This window comes from Calypte anna, chromosome 9 (assembly GCF_003957555.1).
Source record: "Calypte anna isolate BGI_N300 chromosome 9, bCalAnn1_v1.p, whole genome shotgun sequence".
In the NCBI taxonomy this organism is placed as follows: domain Eukaryota; kingdom Metazoa; phylum Chordata; class Aves; order Apodiformes; family Trochilidae; genus Calypte; species Calypte anna.
Genome location: NC_044255.1, coordinates 24610719 through 24628824, shown reverse-complemented (window position 1 = coordinate 24628824; position 18106 = coordinate 24610719). Strand labels below are relative to the sequence as shown.

The window sequence follows — 18106 nt, the reverse complement described above, 5'->3', positions numbered from 1 at the left end:
CTGTAAAGCAGTAACTTCAAATAAACCAGTGGTTATAACTCAGGTCAGCATTGTGATCATGTTTCTTGTTTTTGCACTGCTGCTCAGATGTTAATGAGAACAACTAGGGTTGAGCAAGCTGCTTCCTTACACAGGCTGGGAGTTAAACACCATTTTTTGAGGACAAAAAAGATGAATTCTGAAGTAAAATAGGCTTATGCATTTATGAAAATATAAAAGTTTCTGCATATGCTTGTTTGGTTTTTTTCTTTCTTGTGCCTTAGCAACCTCACCATGAAACCATTTTCTGAAAGGTTTGACACTTACTGTAGTAAATGTACAGTAGCACATTACCTTTGCACATCTGCTGAGGTTTGAGGACATAACCACAGTTGCCATTTACCCGAAATTTTGCATCATTTAATTGCATGACACGTCCCTCAGACTGATAGTTGAGTGCCACTGTTGAAAGAGAAGATCCAGGTGTAAGGTGTTTGCTTAGCACATCCACAACAAGTGGGAAGCTCCTCCTGCAGCCTTACCCAGCTGGCAGCCAACATTCCAGTAAGGCAAAGGATTGAAGTTGCTGGAGTCAATCCGATAAGCTGATGGGTAGATCCTGGTCAGCTGCTTCTGGTTGTAAAGCATGAACTGCTCTGCCTTCTGCTGCACAGCTTGGTGGGCTCTGCTCTCACTGAAGGACAGCACGTTGCCTGTTGAGCCTGTGTGTGGTGTGAAAGCAACAAACAAGTCACAAAGCAATCCTAGGACACAGGGGCCTGAACTCAGACCTCAGCTGCACTGCTATTAGTGGAGGGGAACATCAGGTTTACTACAAAGTCCCAACACTAGGTTGTGTGCCACATGCAGATCAGGTACATGGCAGGTCACACACCTCTGTATCCCATGCAAGTCAGTCACGTTGCCAAATGAAACTTAGACTGATAAAACATGATGACAAATTCCATCAGCCCAGGAAACCAGGAAAGGGTTCTCCTGAAAACCTTCATTTTAAAAATTCCTACTAGAACATGAGTGGCATAAGAAACCAAGGGAAATGATAGTTCTTAGGGAAGGGAAGGGAAGGGAAGGGAAGGGAAGGGAAGGGAAGGGAAGGGAAGGGAAGGGAAGGGAAGGGAAGGGAAGGGAAGGGAAGGGAAGGGAAGGGAAGGAAAGGAAGGGAAGGGAAGGGAAGGGAAGGGAAGGGAAGGGAAGGGAAGGGAAGGGAAGGGAAGGGAAGGGAAGGGAAGGGAAGGGAAGGGAAGGGAAGGGAAGGGAAGGGAAGGGAAGGGAAGGGAAGGGAAGGGAAGGTGGTGCTTTACTCTCCCTCGATATTTCAATAAAGAGGATGGCAACCAACCACTCTGCTTTTAAAACATAGTTGAAAAACAAAAGAAACCTTGAGAAGACAGAGAAGTTTCCTATCCAAACAGGAAAGGGGAAGATGTGGCTGGTGCCAGCAGCCTTACCATCATCTAATATGTCCTGGGCTGCCACAGAGTTGGTGTACACCACGAGGTCAGAGAGAGCTCGGCAAAGCTTCACGGTTTTCCTGCGACGAGCCAGCCTGCTGGGGTAGGTTTGACATCTCAGACAAACCAGGAAATTGTCAATAGCCAAAGCATACTTTTATCCCCCTTTCTCTTCTTTTCATTAATAAGGAAATAAACAACTGTGAATCATGTGGCAAATCTCCTCAGAAAGGGCTCCAAAAGGACAGTTCCCCTTCTACCTCTGGAGTCGCACTACACCAAGTTTTTCATTTAAAACACACTGAAGTAGCTGCACTGTTTTGCTGGCAAAAGCAAAGCAGAAAGCTCTGAGCTGTAGCTGAAAATGGAGCATGTCAGTGACAACAAATGTATTCTCAATGGCACTTTTTTGATTGCTTTTTCTTTGCATTCTCAGACGTGATCAGGTTGGTCAGGCTGTGATGCACCCACACCCAGCTTAAACACTTTTCTCTGAGCACAATTTACAGCATGTAAAACCTAGTTTGGCATTTTCCATTAGAAATGTATTACTACCACACTTCTTTTCAGTTTAAGGGTAATTGCTATTTGTAGCCTATGAGAAACTACACAATCAAAATACTGGGCTACAGCACTCCCAGCAAAATACATCCCAACAGCAGTGTCAGAAATGACCTGCTCTTAAGAACAGACTTCCCTGAGGCAGTGACATAGAAATTCTGGCAGTAGTACCATGCCTCTAGCTTTAACTGAGCTGTAAAATGATGGTGGTTCATAGCTCACCTGTGGAGCTGCCCCATCTCCTTCCCAGAGGAGTTTTGCTGGCTTTCTTCCTCATCAGATGCACTGTGGTTTTTGGATGTTGCCTTCACAGCTTTCTGTTGGGAGAGAACCAAGCACAGCTCTGTCAGTTTATGGACTGGTTCCATAAATTCACATTTCTGCCATTACCAGGTGGGTGGGTGAGTGGCAGCAGGTTTTACAGCACAGGCCCAGTGTCCTACAAAGATACAAAATGATCCCTGGGGGGTTGACAGCAGAATGCCAAGTGTTTCCACACAGGTGGAGAAGGAAAGCCAACACAGAGCATCTCTGCCCTGATCTCACTCCATCCAACTCCTCAGACTCAAGCCTGGAGCCATGGAGCAGGCTTATCTGCTGGCTAGCTGGCAAATACAAACCAGAAGATAACTTATTTCTGCACACTGGCCAGGCTGTTGCCAGCCACCCTGTTTTCTGCAGTTTCCCTCCCCTGCTCCCTCCTGATGTCAGAGGACAGACTTCCTCCACTGTCTCCAGTACACTGGCACTGGTCCTGCTGGTACTCTAATGGGCCATATTAACAACCAGCACCACTCCATGGGATCTAAGTGTACACTGCATTGCTTCCACCTACCTCTGCTTTCCTCCCAGTCCCAACCCATTTTGAAAATTTAACAAGTTTATTCATGGAGCTGAGAAAAGAGCCTGGGCAAAGTTTCCAAACATCATCTTTCTGCTGCCTTTTGAGCCACATGTACAAGAATTCTCATTATTCAACCTTATTGCAGTATACAGTAAATAGTGATGATAACAAGATTGAAATCTCCAAAGCCCCTTTTAAAGAAGCATCCATTAACAAAGCTTCCTCTATCAACATTATCTCTTCTGTGATACTAACTCACTTCAAGGGAGAGCTTCTTTAATTCCCTTCTCCTCAAGAGGTAATTAACAATGTAACTAAGAGCTCCCTATCCTTTTGCTCATAAGGCAAGGTGCTAACTGAGCACAGATGTCTTTTCTCCTGCTGTGACACACCAATAATGTACAACATTTAGTTTGCTGTGTTTAGTGCTGGAATAAAAGTTGACTATATTAGAAATCACTGGCTTGGTTCAGTTTTGAAATTTGAAGGTCTGTGGAGGTTTCTGGCAGATCACTTGCAGGAATTGCCAGCCTTAGTGTCTCTGTCCTTCCACTGGCAGTTTTTAAAGGGTTTATATATGGCTGCATTTGGCACAAGAGCTGGCTGAAGTCATCACAAGTCATTATTCCTGGGTGGGTAATTCTGTACCTGCAAAAATACCAATAGCAGCCATTCTTCCAGGCATCCCTCTAGCTGTGAGGCATTAGGGGAAAATTACTGGATGCTCCTGTTGACTCAGTCTATAATACAACCATTATTAACAAACAAATTAAAAAAATCTATATATATTCTCTTACTTGTTTCAGCAGAGATTAAACAAATGGGCTTTCCAACCTACTTATATCCATTAGGATAACTAGCTGAAGTAATTAAATTATTGACATACTTCCCAGCCCTCAGTGCAATCAGCAGTTTTGGTGTCTGACTTCTATCTGTGACAGCTCATGCCAGAGCATTTGTTTTCCCCTCAGTGAGCACAGGTTGCTATGTGAAGTGTCTGCTCTCATGCACAACAGGTACTTGCAGATCTCAACACAGCCTGGAGTGAATAATGTGCACAAAGCTAAAGCTGCAGAAAGAAAAAGGAGCACTTTGAACTGATGTGAGCTGAAAATCGAAGTGTAAATGTGAGTCCTGGTAATGTCTGCCTCTTGTGATGGCTCCTGGTTTGCTTCAGGGCTGAGAAGCTGCTGGCTAATTAAGGTTGATAAAGAATTTCATAATTACTGTGTTTCCCCAACTGCTGCTCAGATTACAAACTCCAGAGCCTGCTCCCTGCTGGGCTGCAGCTTTCAGGAGGGATGGCACTGAGGAGGAGCACAGGCAGAGGCAGCACTGCTGGCACAGTGGCTCGGCTGCAGACCTGCCCCATGCCTCTCACAACCCCATCTCCTGATTTACTTGGTATTTGCTGCTCGACCCTGGGGGGGAGGGAGATTTTAGTTGACCCAGCTCATGCTGAGCCTGTATGTTCAATAAAATAAAGAAGCCTCAAGGCACCAGGGGAGTGTGGGAACAGGGGAGGGAGATGACAGGAACACATTTGTCCGGATATGGGAGTGGGAGGAAAGCTGGAAACACTGTCCCTGTTTTGGTGGCTGCTGTCTGTCCAGTTGTAAGATGAAACCTCACAACCCTCTGAATCCCATCAGCTCTGGCTGGGTTCAGTAGAGGTGCCACAGTGAAGACTCAGTGAAGCAGACAATCTGACCTAGCAGCTACACAAACATAGAAAGGCTGTGTGCAAAACTGTGAAGAGACCAGAAAATAACACATTTTTAGAAAGCAGGAGCCCAGAGCCAGGACTCAGCCACAGAACTCCCTTATAGCAAGAGGAAAGACAGTAAGAATGGCACTGCCAAGGGTAAAACAGGGTAAAATAGGGTAAAACCAGACTGTGACTGGAACAAGCACTGTCAGCTCTGTGGGCAGAGCTCTGGAAAACAAGAATACAGCAAGACATTTGTCTGCATTGCTCTTCTGCTGCTGCAAGTTTGATCAGAAAATCAGCAGTTTCACATCCCTAGTACAGATGATCTGTTTGGTCAGGTGAGGTTTTTTTGGGTTTTCTTTTTTGAGTTTGCATGATCCAGTGTAAAGGCATCTCCACACTGCTAACAGCTGTGTTCTTCTGAACAGCAATAAATACACCAAGTGTAACCACAATCTTTCTTCACTGCCCTCACACACAGTCCCTAGAATGCTGGCAGTCCTTGAGGAGCACAGTCTCTCACTTTACTTACCTTGTGTTTACCAAAGTTGCTCATTAATGATCGACTGTGGGACTTTTTACCACTCTCTTTTGTGTCCAGGTTCTGTGTAGAGAGAGGGAAACAAAAGATGTCACTAGATACCTCCAGAAGTATTTTTAAAGGCTCTGCTACAGCCTCTGCAGAAAGTCAGTGTCTACCTAATGCATGTTGAAACTTGTATGGGACCCTGATTCACTATTACAAGAGAACAGTGTTTGCACATGACAACAGAAATGAGTTAAAATCTAAACACAAAATACTGATCTGTGTACACAAATTAAAAACCAAAGAATCATTACAGGATTTTTCTTTTTTATAAACCTGATAGCTCAGCAGTCCTCTAACAGTGAGGGGAAAACACTAGCAGTAACACTGCTCAAGACAATCAATGATGTAGTGAAAACACTCCAGCAAAACCAGGCAAGTAACAACAAAGTAGAAGGTTTGAAAGTGTACTTGGGAAGAGCCACAGTGGTAAAAGGGGAGGGAAGGGAGAGGGGGAGATCTCCCCTAACAGATAAATGTGGAGTTTTGACAGCCTCTTCCTACCACAATGCAGCTTTGACCAGATGTCTCAAGCACAAGCACAAACTGAGTATGGTCAAGCCTGGCTTCAGGCAAAACTCAAAGATCCAGAGCCTTGGAGAAAGATACAACTACTTAAACCCTACAGAGTGGGAGGGTGTGCAGAAACCAGAGCTACATGCACTTGACCTTTAAGACTACACTGGTAACAGAGCAGACAGAACAATTTCCTCTGTAGTTTCAGATAACCAGGGTTTGCATCCAGCTGCAGTGCAAGTCTGGTAACCATTGATTTCAGGAACTGTCTAGTGATGTTCTCAAAATTCCTATATATTTTACTGTTTTACAAAAACAGTTTTTGTCATAAAAGAAAAGAAACATACCATTCTTGGGAATAGCCAGAGTGATAAAAGGGGAGGGAAGGGAGGCTGGAGGGGAGGGGAGGGAAGAGGCTGGGCATGAGAAAACAGAACCTTGCTTGGGGCAGCAAAAGCACAATCCTGTGCTTTAGTGCTCTACAAAAGAGCCATCCACATTCCAGGCAGCTGCTGCTTTCATTTATCAGGGCTGGTCTTGATAGGACCAGGGCAGCAGAAAAGGATCTTTGCCCAACACCCCAGGCACAAACCAAACTGCTCCACACATGCCTGCAGTATTGCTACTTACAGAATTAGTTCCTTCCCAGTCTTACAAAGAACAAACCAAATTAGCAGGTATTGAAACACCTTACTCCTCAAATACCATCATTTAAATTCTTTCATTAGATATTTTCCTGAACTAGGTCCAAGTTTTCATTTTGGATAAAACACTCAGAAGCTGTTCATAAGTCATCAGCTTTGAAATGCCCCTTGCATAGTTCAGTAGTCAAAAGGAAACCCCCACATACCTGTTTCAGGTTAAGATTTAAACCCTCATGAGTTGCCTTTAGCAGTGCTCTCACAGTGAAGCTGTCAGGATCTTCCTTGTCCCTGATTTGGGATTCTTTTATCAGAGATTCCAGTTTAGTCCTTATAAAAGATTCCACCTGGTGCTCAGTTGCACCATTACTCTGAAAGACATTAAGAAATCCAGTTAACATAGATTATTATGTTCATCACTCCTGGGACCTGAGCCTGAGGGAGCATTACATGTGCTACTAACAGGATTAAAATAAACAAGGAGTTAAGAAATAGAGGGAACAGAACACAGTCATCAGTGTGAAAAAGTAAGAAACAGAAGGGTTAAAAACAATGTTTCACATCTCAATTTTTTTCATTTGTACAACTCCTTGCATAATTTTCATCTAGGAATTGTGTAGCAATTCCCTCATGTCATTACCTTGAGTACTACACATTAGAATCTGGACAAAGCCTCCCATGCTCACAGTGCTGGCATCAGTGGTTTCTGTATAGTGTTCCCCATGTACCTGGCTCTGTTATTTCTGTGATTTCAGTGACAAAATGTGCATTTCCAGACAATGCATTTCCATATGGAAACGTGGAATTAGGTAACTTCCACATCTTAAGGACCTGAGTTCAAAATCAAAGTTAAAACCTCTAATTTGCCTCAAGTAGGATTATGGAGTATGCATGTAAGAAATGTAGAGATGAAACAGTCCTGGGAAACGTGTGTTTGCACATACATAGCAGGGCTTTAATTTGCAGTCATCTTCAATTTCATCAGCACTATCCTCATCTGAAACTTCTCCTTCCTCAGCATCTGCTCCAAGACTGCATGGCAACTTTTTACCCTAAAATGAGGAAAAAATTATTAACAAAAAGACACAAAACCCCAGAACAAAACAATAGTGAGGAGATAAAAATTATGCTTACTTCTCAACAAGATGCTAATTCCTAAATATGATTTTAGCTTTTCCAGGAGGGCTGCTTACATGGAGCAGGGAATGGGAGGCAGGGCTTTGTGGAAAGATCCTGGGACATTTAAAAATGCATTCCTCATTCTGATCACACTAGCTCAGCTCCACACCTTTCTGCAATTACTCCCAGTGTTTCAGCACTGTCAGCTGAAGAACCAGCCTGAAGTTACAAACTCCAGTGTGCTCCAGACCAGCTCAACACCCTGGTGCTAACAGCTAACCAAATCTCTCTTGCCTTTTGTGCATTTCTATAGTAGGATTTCAAGCCAGGTGTGGTGGCAGGACTGACATTACATTCTATTTGTTTGACTCCCTGCCACACCCACACCACAGGCTTGCAGGGTTCATTAACTAGAAGTTCCACAAGCAAATGGATTCAGAGGAATTCACCATCACAGCTGAGTACACAAAGGTTTTCTAATTCAGTCAGCTCTATTCTGCACACTGAAATATGTTCAAACCAACATCAAACAAAAACTGTGAGTCCTTGCAGCCAGCTTGGTACAGAGGATGGACACACACACACACACCCCAGTATCCAAAGAGAGAACAGTGGAGGAATTGCCCCCATGTGTCAAATTTAGACAACCTAATAAGCCACAACTCTATTAATCAGCCTCTCAAAAGCCTGCCTTGAATTTCTTTCTTATTCTATCCATCTTGGTCTTTGAATCCCTTTCAGAGCAAATCCACTTACACTGGGAGGCTCAAACAATTAATCTTGCACACAACACTGAGCACAGAGCTCCAGGGCCTCTCTCCCTGCTCCTTGCAGCCACCTTCTGAAGTGCTGTTCCTTCACAAGCACAGCTGATGAGCCATGAAGAGTTTCATTTCCTGAATTACTGCTCATAGCAAGGTGAGGGGGAATGCAAGAAAATGAAAGAAGTTTTCAGGCACTTTTATATTATACCAAAATACTTGGCCCAAGGAGGCACTGCATGATAATGTTTAGATGCTACAGGGAAATGAGCCATCCAGATTAATATGCACTAATAACAAAACAGACAAACAAAAGGATAACATATCAGGTTCAGGTAACTGTCCCAGTTCCTTCTACTCAAACAATTCATTTCATATAATTTTTCTGCTCTCCAGACTTAGTGTGAAGATTTAAAAATAAGCTCCTCCAAGTTGCAGGCTCTCAGCTAAGATGCTTCAGAAACAATTTTACTTCCACTACTGTTGATACCACTTCCCTGTTGAAACACTTAACAGAAATACTCCAGGACACTCATGAAGGCCAAGGTAAACTCTTTCAGTGTCTCCAAAAAACTCAGATTTGAGCTGACTTAGTGCCTCTACACTATTCCACACAGTTCTGCTGAACTGGTTCTCCAAAGCCAAGGAAAATGTCTGATAAATCCCACCTGCTGAGCTCTGCTGCATTGTGAACATGCCACCAGTAGCAAGTTACCTTCACTAGGATTTTCCCTTTCAAATTTTGAGGGCTGGGAAGCTGTGTGGAATCTCCAGTGGCTACAGATGACAAGTCAAGTTTGTCACCAAATATCTCCTTCAAGTACTGAGCAATCTTCTTTTGCTGTTGGATGCTGCAGTGGTTTTCAATAGACAGTATCACGGGAAACCTAGGAACAAAACCACCAGAAGCTGTCACCACTACGTGTTTAAAGGAGCAGACCTGCACAGATTAATACATAAACTGATGTAAACAGTTTGCTTTTGCACTGTCAGTAGTCTGGAAACAAACTCACTCTGGGAGAAAGGACTCTACACATGAACCCCAAACCCCTGCTCTGTCAGAATCCCTCAGACAGTCCTCCAGGGGATTCTGCCCTCTCCTCCAAACCTTCCCACTAGCACACAGGGTGACCAAGTTTGAAGCTGATGATCACTGGGTGTGAGGCACAGAGAAACTTGCAATAGAGCTCATCAGCAGTGCAAAGGCTTGTTCTGTGGAGCTGAGCAGAACTTACACTATTCCTTTGCAAGCCACGTACAAAGTCTTCATAAGCTGTAAGTGATCAACAGGCTCTTGGAGAACTGGGTTTTGGAATCAAGAGATTTAAAGGAAATGCTGACTGCTTTCTGCTCACCTTCCAAAGACTGATAGCTGCAGGAATGATTTGCTTTTGCCTTACTAAGTGCAGCCACAGTGAGTCAGACCAAATCTCTGGAGATGCCCAGACTCTGAAGGAGGAGAACAGCTTAGCAACACTATCTGGAAGACTCTCTCAGGCTCCAGAAATTTGCAGCTCAAGACATCCTTGATCTAAAGATGTTGTTCCTGTATATAAAAGCCCATTTCTCCCACAAATTTGCCCAGTTGTTTTCTTACCTCTTACAAGTCCCAGAATCCTATGGCAAGGAACCCCAGAGCCCAACTACACACTGACTGAAGAAACCACAGCTCTGAGTTCTGAATTCACCAGCCCCTATTTCTAATCAATAACACCAAACTTATGGCTCTGGGCTTTTTCTGTGTTTTATTTGGCTTTTTTAACCCCCTCCCTCGTGTCCATTGATGGCTCAGATTTTTTTTCTTCTCTTTTCTAATAAAGAGAAGCAAGCCTTTTCCCTTTATTCTCTCTAGACTACTCAGAATTCTGTATACCTCCTCATGACTTGAGACTGGTGTATTTGTCTTGTTAAACTACTGCTGGTACCATGGCAAACAAAACAGAACCTGAGCATACCCCACATCTTGGTATTTCCTCATGCTGAGACAGCTTTTCAATTTTCCTACTGAAATAAAGGGTTTTTCTGAGGCAGAGAATATTAAGATATTGATTCTTAAGAACATCCCTGTGGATATGAGTGGGAAGCTCTCTGCAAACAAAGGATCAAACTAATCTGTAGATATTCAGTAGTCTCAGACTGTTCAAAATATTACTGAGCTTACAATGCATGAAAGAGCTTCCTAATTGAGGTTGAACTTTCTAACTTGATGAATGGAAAGAGCTCACACAGACAAACAATAAATATGACACAGGCAATGTAGAGGGGAACAGAACCAACTTGATAATTTCTCAGTGTGTTTAAAGGAACTGACACACTTCCCAGTGCCATTGATTTTGACAAGACAGACAGGTGCAGCTTCAAAACTGTTTCTGCACTTACTCATTTTTGATGAAGGCATATTTATTGATGGTTTCAGCCACATCACGGAAGAGTATTTTAGAAGTCAGAGTGTAGCCATGGTGCACTACAGGCTCTCCATCTGGACCATCCCAGCAATCCACTAGTAAGACAAGAAAAAGCTATGTGTCAAAGAGATGCTCAAGATCTTATCCATTCCTGTTGATCTGGCTTGCCAGCAGAACTCCTGCTTCATCATTAGAATTTCATTCAACCTATCATGACCTACCAGCTGAGTTCAGATTAATAAGACAGTCTTTTCTTATATCAAATCAGAGATCTGCAACATAAAACTGTTTTCCTCCCCTTATAAAAGGAGTTTACTACTGCAATTAATCAGACAGCACAGCATTAACTTGAATTCACCATTGGCTTTGTGTTTGAAATAAGTAACACCCTCCTGCTCCAGCCAGCCCTCAGGGCACTCACTGTACCTTCAATGCACCGACAGCCATCCTGCAGCACCCGTGCATACATCTCCACTCTGGACTGGGACAGCAGCTGGTCCCCTGTCAGGTATGTGTTGTGAGAAGAGGCAATAAAGTAGTTGCAGAGGGGCTGGTCCATATCCTGATGCACCTCACAGTGCAGGGGATTGAAGACATCACAGGCAGGGCTGCGCATGAAGCTGGTGAAACCTTAGAACACAGACAGAGTTTTGCCAGGGCTGCAGCAGCTCTCACCCAGCCAACAATCTGCACTCCAGCACTGCCTTCTGCTTCTGCCCATCAGTGCTAACTCGTGTCTCCAGAACCACTGAACCACAGAGCAGCTACAACCAAAACCCTGTTATTCTGCTCTAGAGTTTACTGTAGTTTTCCTATTCTATTTTCTATTTCTGCAGCATAGTTTTCCTATTCTACTGTATTATATAAAGACAAAACCAGTATCAAAATCAAACACTACCTTCAATGCCAAGAACATTTTGCTTCTTGTTTTCTTCTGATACTTCAAACTTCTGTATGATGTCAAGGCAATATTCTGGAGTTACATTATTCATCTGCAAAAAACATCAGTGTTGGGACAATTATTTTTGTCACCATATCCACCAACATGGCAAAATCTACTTTAGGTTTTTAGGTCCAGCTGAAAAATCTTATGACCAGACACTGAGTCCAGTCAAACATGAACAGGACAGTCAGGAACACTGACTGCAAAAGGATTTCAAAGGTTTTATTTTACTTTTTCAGTGTTGCACCAACCTCACAGCTCTTGGCTTTGAGTAGAAAAATAAGAGTGAGAGGTAGTGATCACTTAAAAGCTGTGGCATTTTAGTCTAAAGATGAAAATTAGCTGTTAAACACATTTAATAATGGTTGTACTGGGCAATAGCACTGGAATTCAAACTGTATTCTTTAATATAATCGACTTTAACATACAAAAGGATTTGGAGGGTTTGATTTCATTTTCATGCATTTTCCAGTTCTGTGATTTCATTATTTAGAAGAGAGCTCACTGTAATATACAGGCTAGGAGATAAGTAATTAGATTCTGAAATGAAACCCAGCAGTTCTTCTGAAACAAATAAGAGTTCTGCCATCAGCTTCACCTAGCCCACAACTGCAGTCCTAACTGACAAGCAGAGCCAGAGTACCACCATACACAGATTACCTCGAAAATTAAAGTAGCTTCTGTCACTCATCTTCTCTTACCCTCCTGCCTCTCTTCACTTGTAGAGAACCAAAGGGAGAACTAAGATTGGGCACAGTCAGTTTTATTTGCTAATATAATCACAGGATGGCAATGATGACACCAAACCCTCTGGCTGTTCATTTCAAGCACCTTTCCATTCACTGCTTGAGGCTGACTCTTTACACCAGGTTCACTCTTCACACCAGGTTCACTCTGTGGTCTTCTCTAAGGGCCTGAACCAGTCAAGTGTTGAGTTCCTTCTAAGAAATGTGGGTGCCATGAGTAACCACACCTCTGGCACCAAAAAGGCTATGGCCTAAGGATCAAAAACTGGCAGAGGGGCAAAACTGGGTATGCCAACATTAGAAGTACAGCAATGGAAGGCAACCAAGTGAGCAGCTCAGCTCATGTGGTGACCCAAGCTGAACAAGCTGGAGATTTGTCCAGCCCTTCTTCCCTTCACCCTTCCCTCTGTTTTTCCTCTGGCACAGGGAAGGCATGGCTCAGCCCAATTCCTTCTCCAAACATTTTATTTTTATCTCCTAGCTAAGCCAGAGATCACAAGATGCCTGCAGGAATTACAGAGGATAATAGGAATGAGAACAATTCAGTGGAGAAGATAACTGATTCCCCTAGCTCAAGTAGAGGTTGCTGTTTGATTGCACACACTGCTCATAGCAGGTCCTCCTTCAGCACAAGCTGTTTGGAATTAACTTTTCCCTTATCCCCCAGGGCTCCCTGATGGCTGAGTGGCAGGGTACTTGTGTGCTCTAGGAATGAAAACATCTAACCTAGTCCAAAGCTGAGAAAACTCTGCTGATTTCTGCTTTTTAACTGTACTTTAAGAGATACAACTTCAGATACTAATTTAAACTTGTTTTCATTAAGCTTTAAGCTATTCCACTAAAAGTAATATCAAATAGTAATGATCAATGTTGATAGCTGAACATTTAGATAGATGGATTACTGATACAGGCAGTAGTGGAGCTTCCAGAATGTGTTTGATACAGAGTTACTTTCTATATTCCTGGTTTAAAGCTTTAATTTTGATGCAAATTAGTTCTTTGATAGAGTATCACCCTTGGAATGAGCAATGAGACCTATGCTAGCCTTAATCTTCAGTGCAGAGGTGGGAGAAAAAAAGGAAGAAATCACTTTTGATTTCACCAGTCTCCTTGGAAGCAGGTCAGGCAAAGCTACTGCCCAAAGTGTACTGTGATCTGAAGCTGCAGCACACTGCATTTCCAATGATGAGAAATTGTTCTGACTTCCCATTCTCATGGGAAAGGAAATAAGAGAAAGGAATACAAAGTAGAGGATTTGGTAGTGGGGGAAAAAAGGGAAGAAATTAGAAAAGTGCAATGCTAGTGCCAGGTGTTCCTAGAGAAGATGCCAACCCCCCAGTGTCTCATCAGAGCTCTGATGGTTTAGGCTGTAGTTGGTCACAGTTAATCAATTTGTAAGAAAAATCAAAATATAAATAATAAAAGCAAAGACATTCTTCCAATTCTTTCCAGTGCAAGATGTCAATGTAAAATGTCAGGACCTACCAAGTCAACACATAAATCAATTGACTGATATTCCTTTTGTGTAAGCATGAGAGGGGGAAGAAAGCACCAGCTTGCTTTCCAACCAAGAGTTTGTGTTAGCCAAAAAGGGGTTTTTTTGCAGAAAGCAGTGAGGATTGACCAGGCATGATGATCTGGCACTGTCTTCCTCGTCTGGTATTAACAAGCTCCCCAGTCTCCCTTCTTTTCAAGGTCCATGTACAGATATTTATGATTTCCTAGTTTTTTCAGGTACTGGTTCCTGAAATTCTTCAGGTTTTTGACCATAGCCTCACATACACTGACATTCCCTGGCATACAGGAACTCGTTATATTGCTTGAAAACTTCCAAGAGAGCAGGTGTAGTCACTTCAAAACATTCATTTTCTGAAAGTGTATTTAATCCCCACTTCTTACTACTTTTTGTCAGGTTTTCACTGTTCATGGCATCACTGAGCATTCCTCTGACACTGTAGCCCAGCCAAGCACTGAGAGTAAACTCACCCTCTCCAAATGCACTGACCTGTATGGAATCACTGAGTGAAAGCTTTACATAATTATATGTGCATGTTCTGAGGGTGTAACTGTTATATAATGACTGCCTCTTCAGCTCAGTTTATGTGACCTGGGGCATTAATTTTTGCCACCAGTTCCATTTGATAACCAGAGCAGACACAGCGTGGTACCAAGGTGATGGGGAGGGATTAACACTTCCAGCTGGTTGCTGTCACTGGGTGTGTGGCAGGACACATCATAAAACCTGCAGCACTTGCCCAGAGCATGCAGAGATCACTGCTGGAGGCAACAGCTCAGCTGGATGAAAACTGTGCTGTAAAGTAAGTGATCCATGGCAAGGCAGCAGGTGACAAGCAGGCACTCAGGAAACCTCACCCCAAAAAGGCAAAACTAAAGGTTTCAGGTTTGTCACACCAAATCTGCCCTGGACCTGCACAAAGCCATCAGCACAGGAGTCAGAAAGGTCTCTGCTGGCACTGAAATAAAAGCACTTGGTGTGATCTGGAGGGAGGAGGGAATCAGGCAGCAATCAGACGACAGCACAGGGCAGAACTGTTCTCCAGGCCAGGGCAGAATGAGGTTGGTCACTTCACCATGCAGCTCCAGAGGGCCCAGCAGCTGCAAAGCTGCTCCTCAGCAGGAAGGTGATGTTTATAGAGCCTGTTTCACCCAAGCCCCACCACTCAAGGACAAGCATGAGACAAGCACTGTCAGGCAAAGGAGCCTGGAGATCTGCTGTGGAAGGAAACTTCAGCTTCTGGAGAGGACCAGCTCAGACATGGATGTGGCTTAGTGAGAAAGGACACTCCCAAAGGGACAACACTCAGCCACCACTGGACAGCCAGGGATGCTCTTCACTCACAGCCACTTGTGCTAAGAGGGCAGCAGGATCAGAAGTCACTCCAGGGAAAGCAGCCTACCTTCTGCTCATCTGACATTTGAAGCCATATAACTGCAATTTCAGTGGGAATGAGCTCAATTTAACTGCACCTTAGTGGAAATAATTTGTTTCACAAGCTCTGTGGAGGCAACAGGGAGCTCTCCTATAAAAAAGGGTCCATTTTAGCAAGTCAACAAAAACCACAAAGCCTTTTGTTCTATCCTCAGGCTGCAGGCTACTTAAAAGTCTTGCCAAAAGAGCAGCAGATGGAGTTGGACAGACTGTCCACAGATTTCCAAGCAGCCAGACAAGAGCAAAACCAAAATGCTGTTTGGATGAAGGCACTTGAGAGCAGCATTATGATTTGAACCATTGTCAGCTTTAGAAGGCAATCTTATCTTACCCAAGGACATTGTTATCACATCTGGGTCCTGAAATCACTGAAGAGTAAATCTGCTCTCACACTGTGAATACTGGGAAGTGGGAAGACAAGAGGCAAAGGAAGTGCAAGTGCTTCTGAAGTGTGCACCAAGGGGTTCATGCACAGGAGATCATGCTTCTTTTTAGTTGTTTTAGTTTGTTTTTTTTTTAATTTTCTGGGGGGAGGAAGGAGGAAATAATGTTGAGCACTTATAGCTGTTGACCCCCTCCACACTCAGCATTTTGAACAGAAAGATGAGAGGATGCAGAATGCCTGACTTAACAACCCACTTGTTTTTTCTCTTCTATCAGTAGTTTCATAATGTGCTCTTCAGCCTCTTTCACATGTTGTCTCCCTGCTCCAGGTCCCTGAAAGCTGTCTCATACCATTGCACTGCAGCATCTCTGGGAACATGCCCTCCCTGGAGCATTGCTTTGCTTTCTCATCAGTGTCAACCTTGCTGCTGCTGCTGTCAAGGGTGCTCCACTGAAGGGCACTGAAGGGCCTCCAAGTAGAAAGCAGTGATTAAAAATGGAACAAAAGAAAAAGCAGTGAGCTAAGGAAGACTGAGGGAAACAGCATAAAGGGGAAAACATCCAAACAGTTTGTGCTTTAAAATTGTAATTAGTAGAATTATCAGGAGCAGATTGCTTGAAGGAATCCATGTTGGGTCTGTCACAGCAAGATGTGTGAAGTGAGAGTGCTCCACGTGTCAAGGGGGAGGAGGAAAAGCAAGAAGTCAAACATGCCAGAGAACTCCCACAATGGCCATCAGGGGGAAATCCAGGGAAAACTGCTGAGATTTGATGCTAGGGCTAACTCAGAAAAAGCAGTCATCACAGGCAGGATCCCAGAATGGCACAGGAGATTACCCAGTGACTGCAGGAAAAACACACCATCTATAGCCAGGATGCTCTCCTAGGTCAGGTGTTAGTATTTATTTTTGTGAGGTTGTTTTGGAACAAGACTCAGCAAGGACTCACAATATAAACAGACAACCCAGGACCAATCACCAGAAGCAAACAAGGGATCAGTTACTTCTGTGTTCCTCACTGTCCAGTGCATAAATTCTTTCCCTGGGCTCCTTTGGCAGGTTCTTTGTAGTCATTCACTGCAGCTTTCAGGATGGGCATGAAAATCTCCACTGGAGCAGCATTTTTAGGGGTGGCTAAAGACTGTTCTGTTCAGCAAGTTTGTTCACAAGCACATCAGGGGGAAATGGCCAGTCTTTACCCAGCGTGGCTTCCTAAATTACTTATGTTTTAATTTCAGTTTTCTTTATTAAATTCCTTATCAGTGCACATTTTCCTGTGGTTCCCTGGACCCCTCCCTCTGAATTGCTTCTCTCTGAGAAGCTTCAGATAGAAACACAACCTCCAGACAGAATTTTCTTTGCACAAGTCCCACAAATCTTTGAGGAATGCCTGGAAAAGAGACTTTCCTGAAGAAAAATTGGGAAAGACAACGTAAAGGGAGTAAAAAAAGATATAATCCAGGGCACCCTGCCCTTGGCCAGGTTGGTGCAATATCCCACTTTGTACTGTATCACAAAAGTGTAATCAAAACTTCTCCATAAAATTCTTTCCCTATACTGGAATATAGGGAATATATTGATGTATATATTCCCTATATTTATATGGAATATATTTACATGGTGATATCTACATTACATATGGATGCACAGTATTCCCATACCTTTTGCTCCACCTTTAGAAACTGAGCAAGTTCCTCAACAGTGAGGTGATCCTTCTTGTCACTGTAGCTTAAGAGCAATAAATAGAGATCTCGACGTAAGGACATCATCTTGTAGAACACTGAGAATTCTTCAAAATTTAGGGTTCCTTGGTTCTCATCTGTGTCTGCTTCCTAAGCAATCAAGACACTCAGTTAGCATGCTAAGCACAGGTGAATTCAGGGAACAAACAGCATTTATGGACATGAACAGCAATTTAATAAATCCTAGTGTGCAAGATTCTGCTCAGACTCAAAGTCTAGTGGGCTAAAATAAATGCAAAATTCTAGTACCATCTCTTGGCTTTTTCTGGTGCAAACAGGCACTACACAAAAGCCAGAGGTCCCCTGTGAAAGTCTCAATGACATCTTGAGTTTTGAATTTGTTTCCCATGCAAAGAGGCTCACCCTGGACTTTATTCTGCTCCCTGTTACTCTCCTGTATGCCTGCAGTCAGCCTGGATTAAAGCATAGGGAGGAAGATGGTAATTTCACTCTGTGGCTTCCTCTGACAACAGAGCCTAACATTTTAAAACATTTAGGACAATGTCACAGTCTTAAATTCACTGTAATTCAAACTGCAACACTCTCAGCCCCCCGACAGCACTCTGTGGGGGAGGACAACCAGGTTTGTCTCATTGCTGCAGCAGCAATGAGATTCCACACCAAAAAACATGCCAAAGAGCACCAGTCTTGGTAGCAGCTTTTGTTTATCCTCAGAGATAGGAAGAGAAGAAAACAGCACTTAACACATGTTAATACAAGCTTTTTACTGTGAACATCTGCCTAAGA

At 43.4% G+C, this 18106-nt stretch overlaps 1 protein-coding gene across 2 annotated transcripts in view; it reads right to left on the bottom strand.

Moving 5' to 3' along the window:
* Window positions 1–18106, bottom strand: part of PLCH1 (phospholipase C eta 1) — a 47544-nt gene that overhangs the window by 8337 nt on the left and 21101 nt on the right. For both annotated transcript variants that reach the window (XM_030456473.1, XM_030456472.1), the window contains exons 5-16: window positions 17279–17449; window positions 11494–11587; window positions 11022–11225; window positions 10570–10690; window positions 8906–9077; window positions 7255–7362; window positions 6520–6681; window positions 5100–5171; window positions 2235–2329; window positions 1449–1546; window positions 522–701; window positions 334–441 (exon numbers count right to left, since the gene is read on the bottom strand). In XM_030456473.1, the coding sequence (XP_030312333.1) occupies window positions 334–441; window positions 522–701; window positions 1449–1546; window positions 2235–2329; window positions 5100–5171; window positions 6520–6681; window positions 7255–7362; window positions 8906–9077; window positions 10570–10690; window positions 11022–11225; window positions 11494–11587; window positions 17279–17449 (1585 nt within the window). The remainder of the gene's footprint in view (window positions 1–333; window positions 442–521; window positions 702–1448; window positions 1547–2234; window positions 2330–5099; window positions 5172–6519; window positions 6682–7254; window positions 7363–8905; window positions 9078–10569; window positions 10691–11021; window positions 11226–11493; window positions 11588–17278; window positions 17450–18106) is intronic.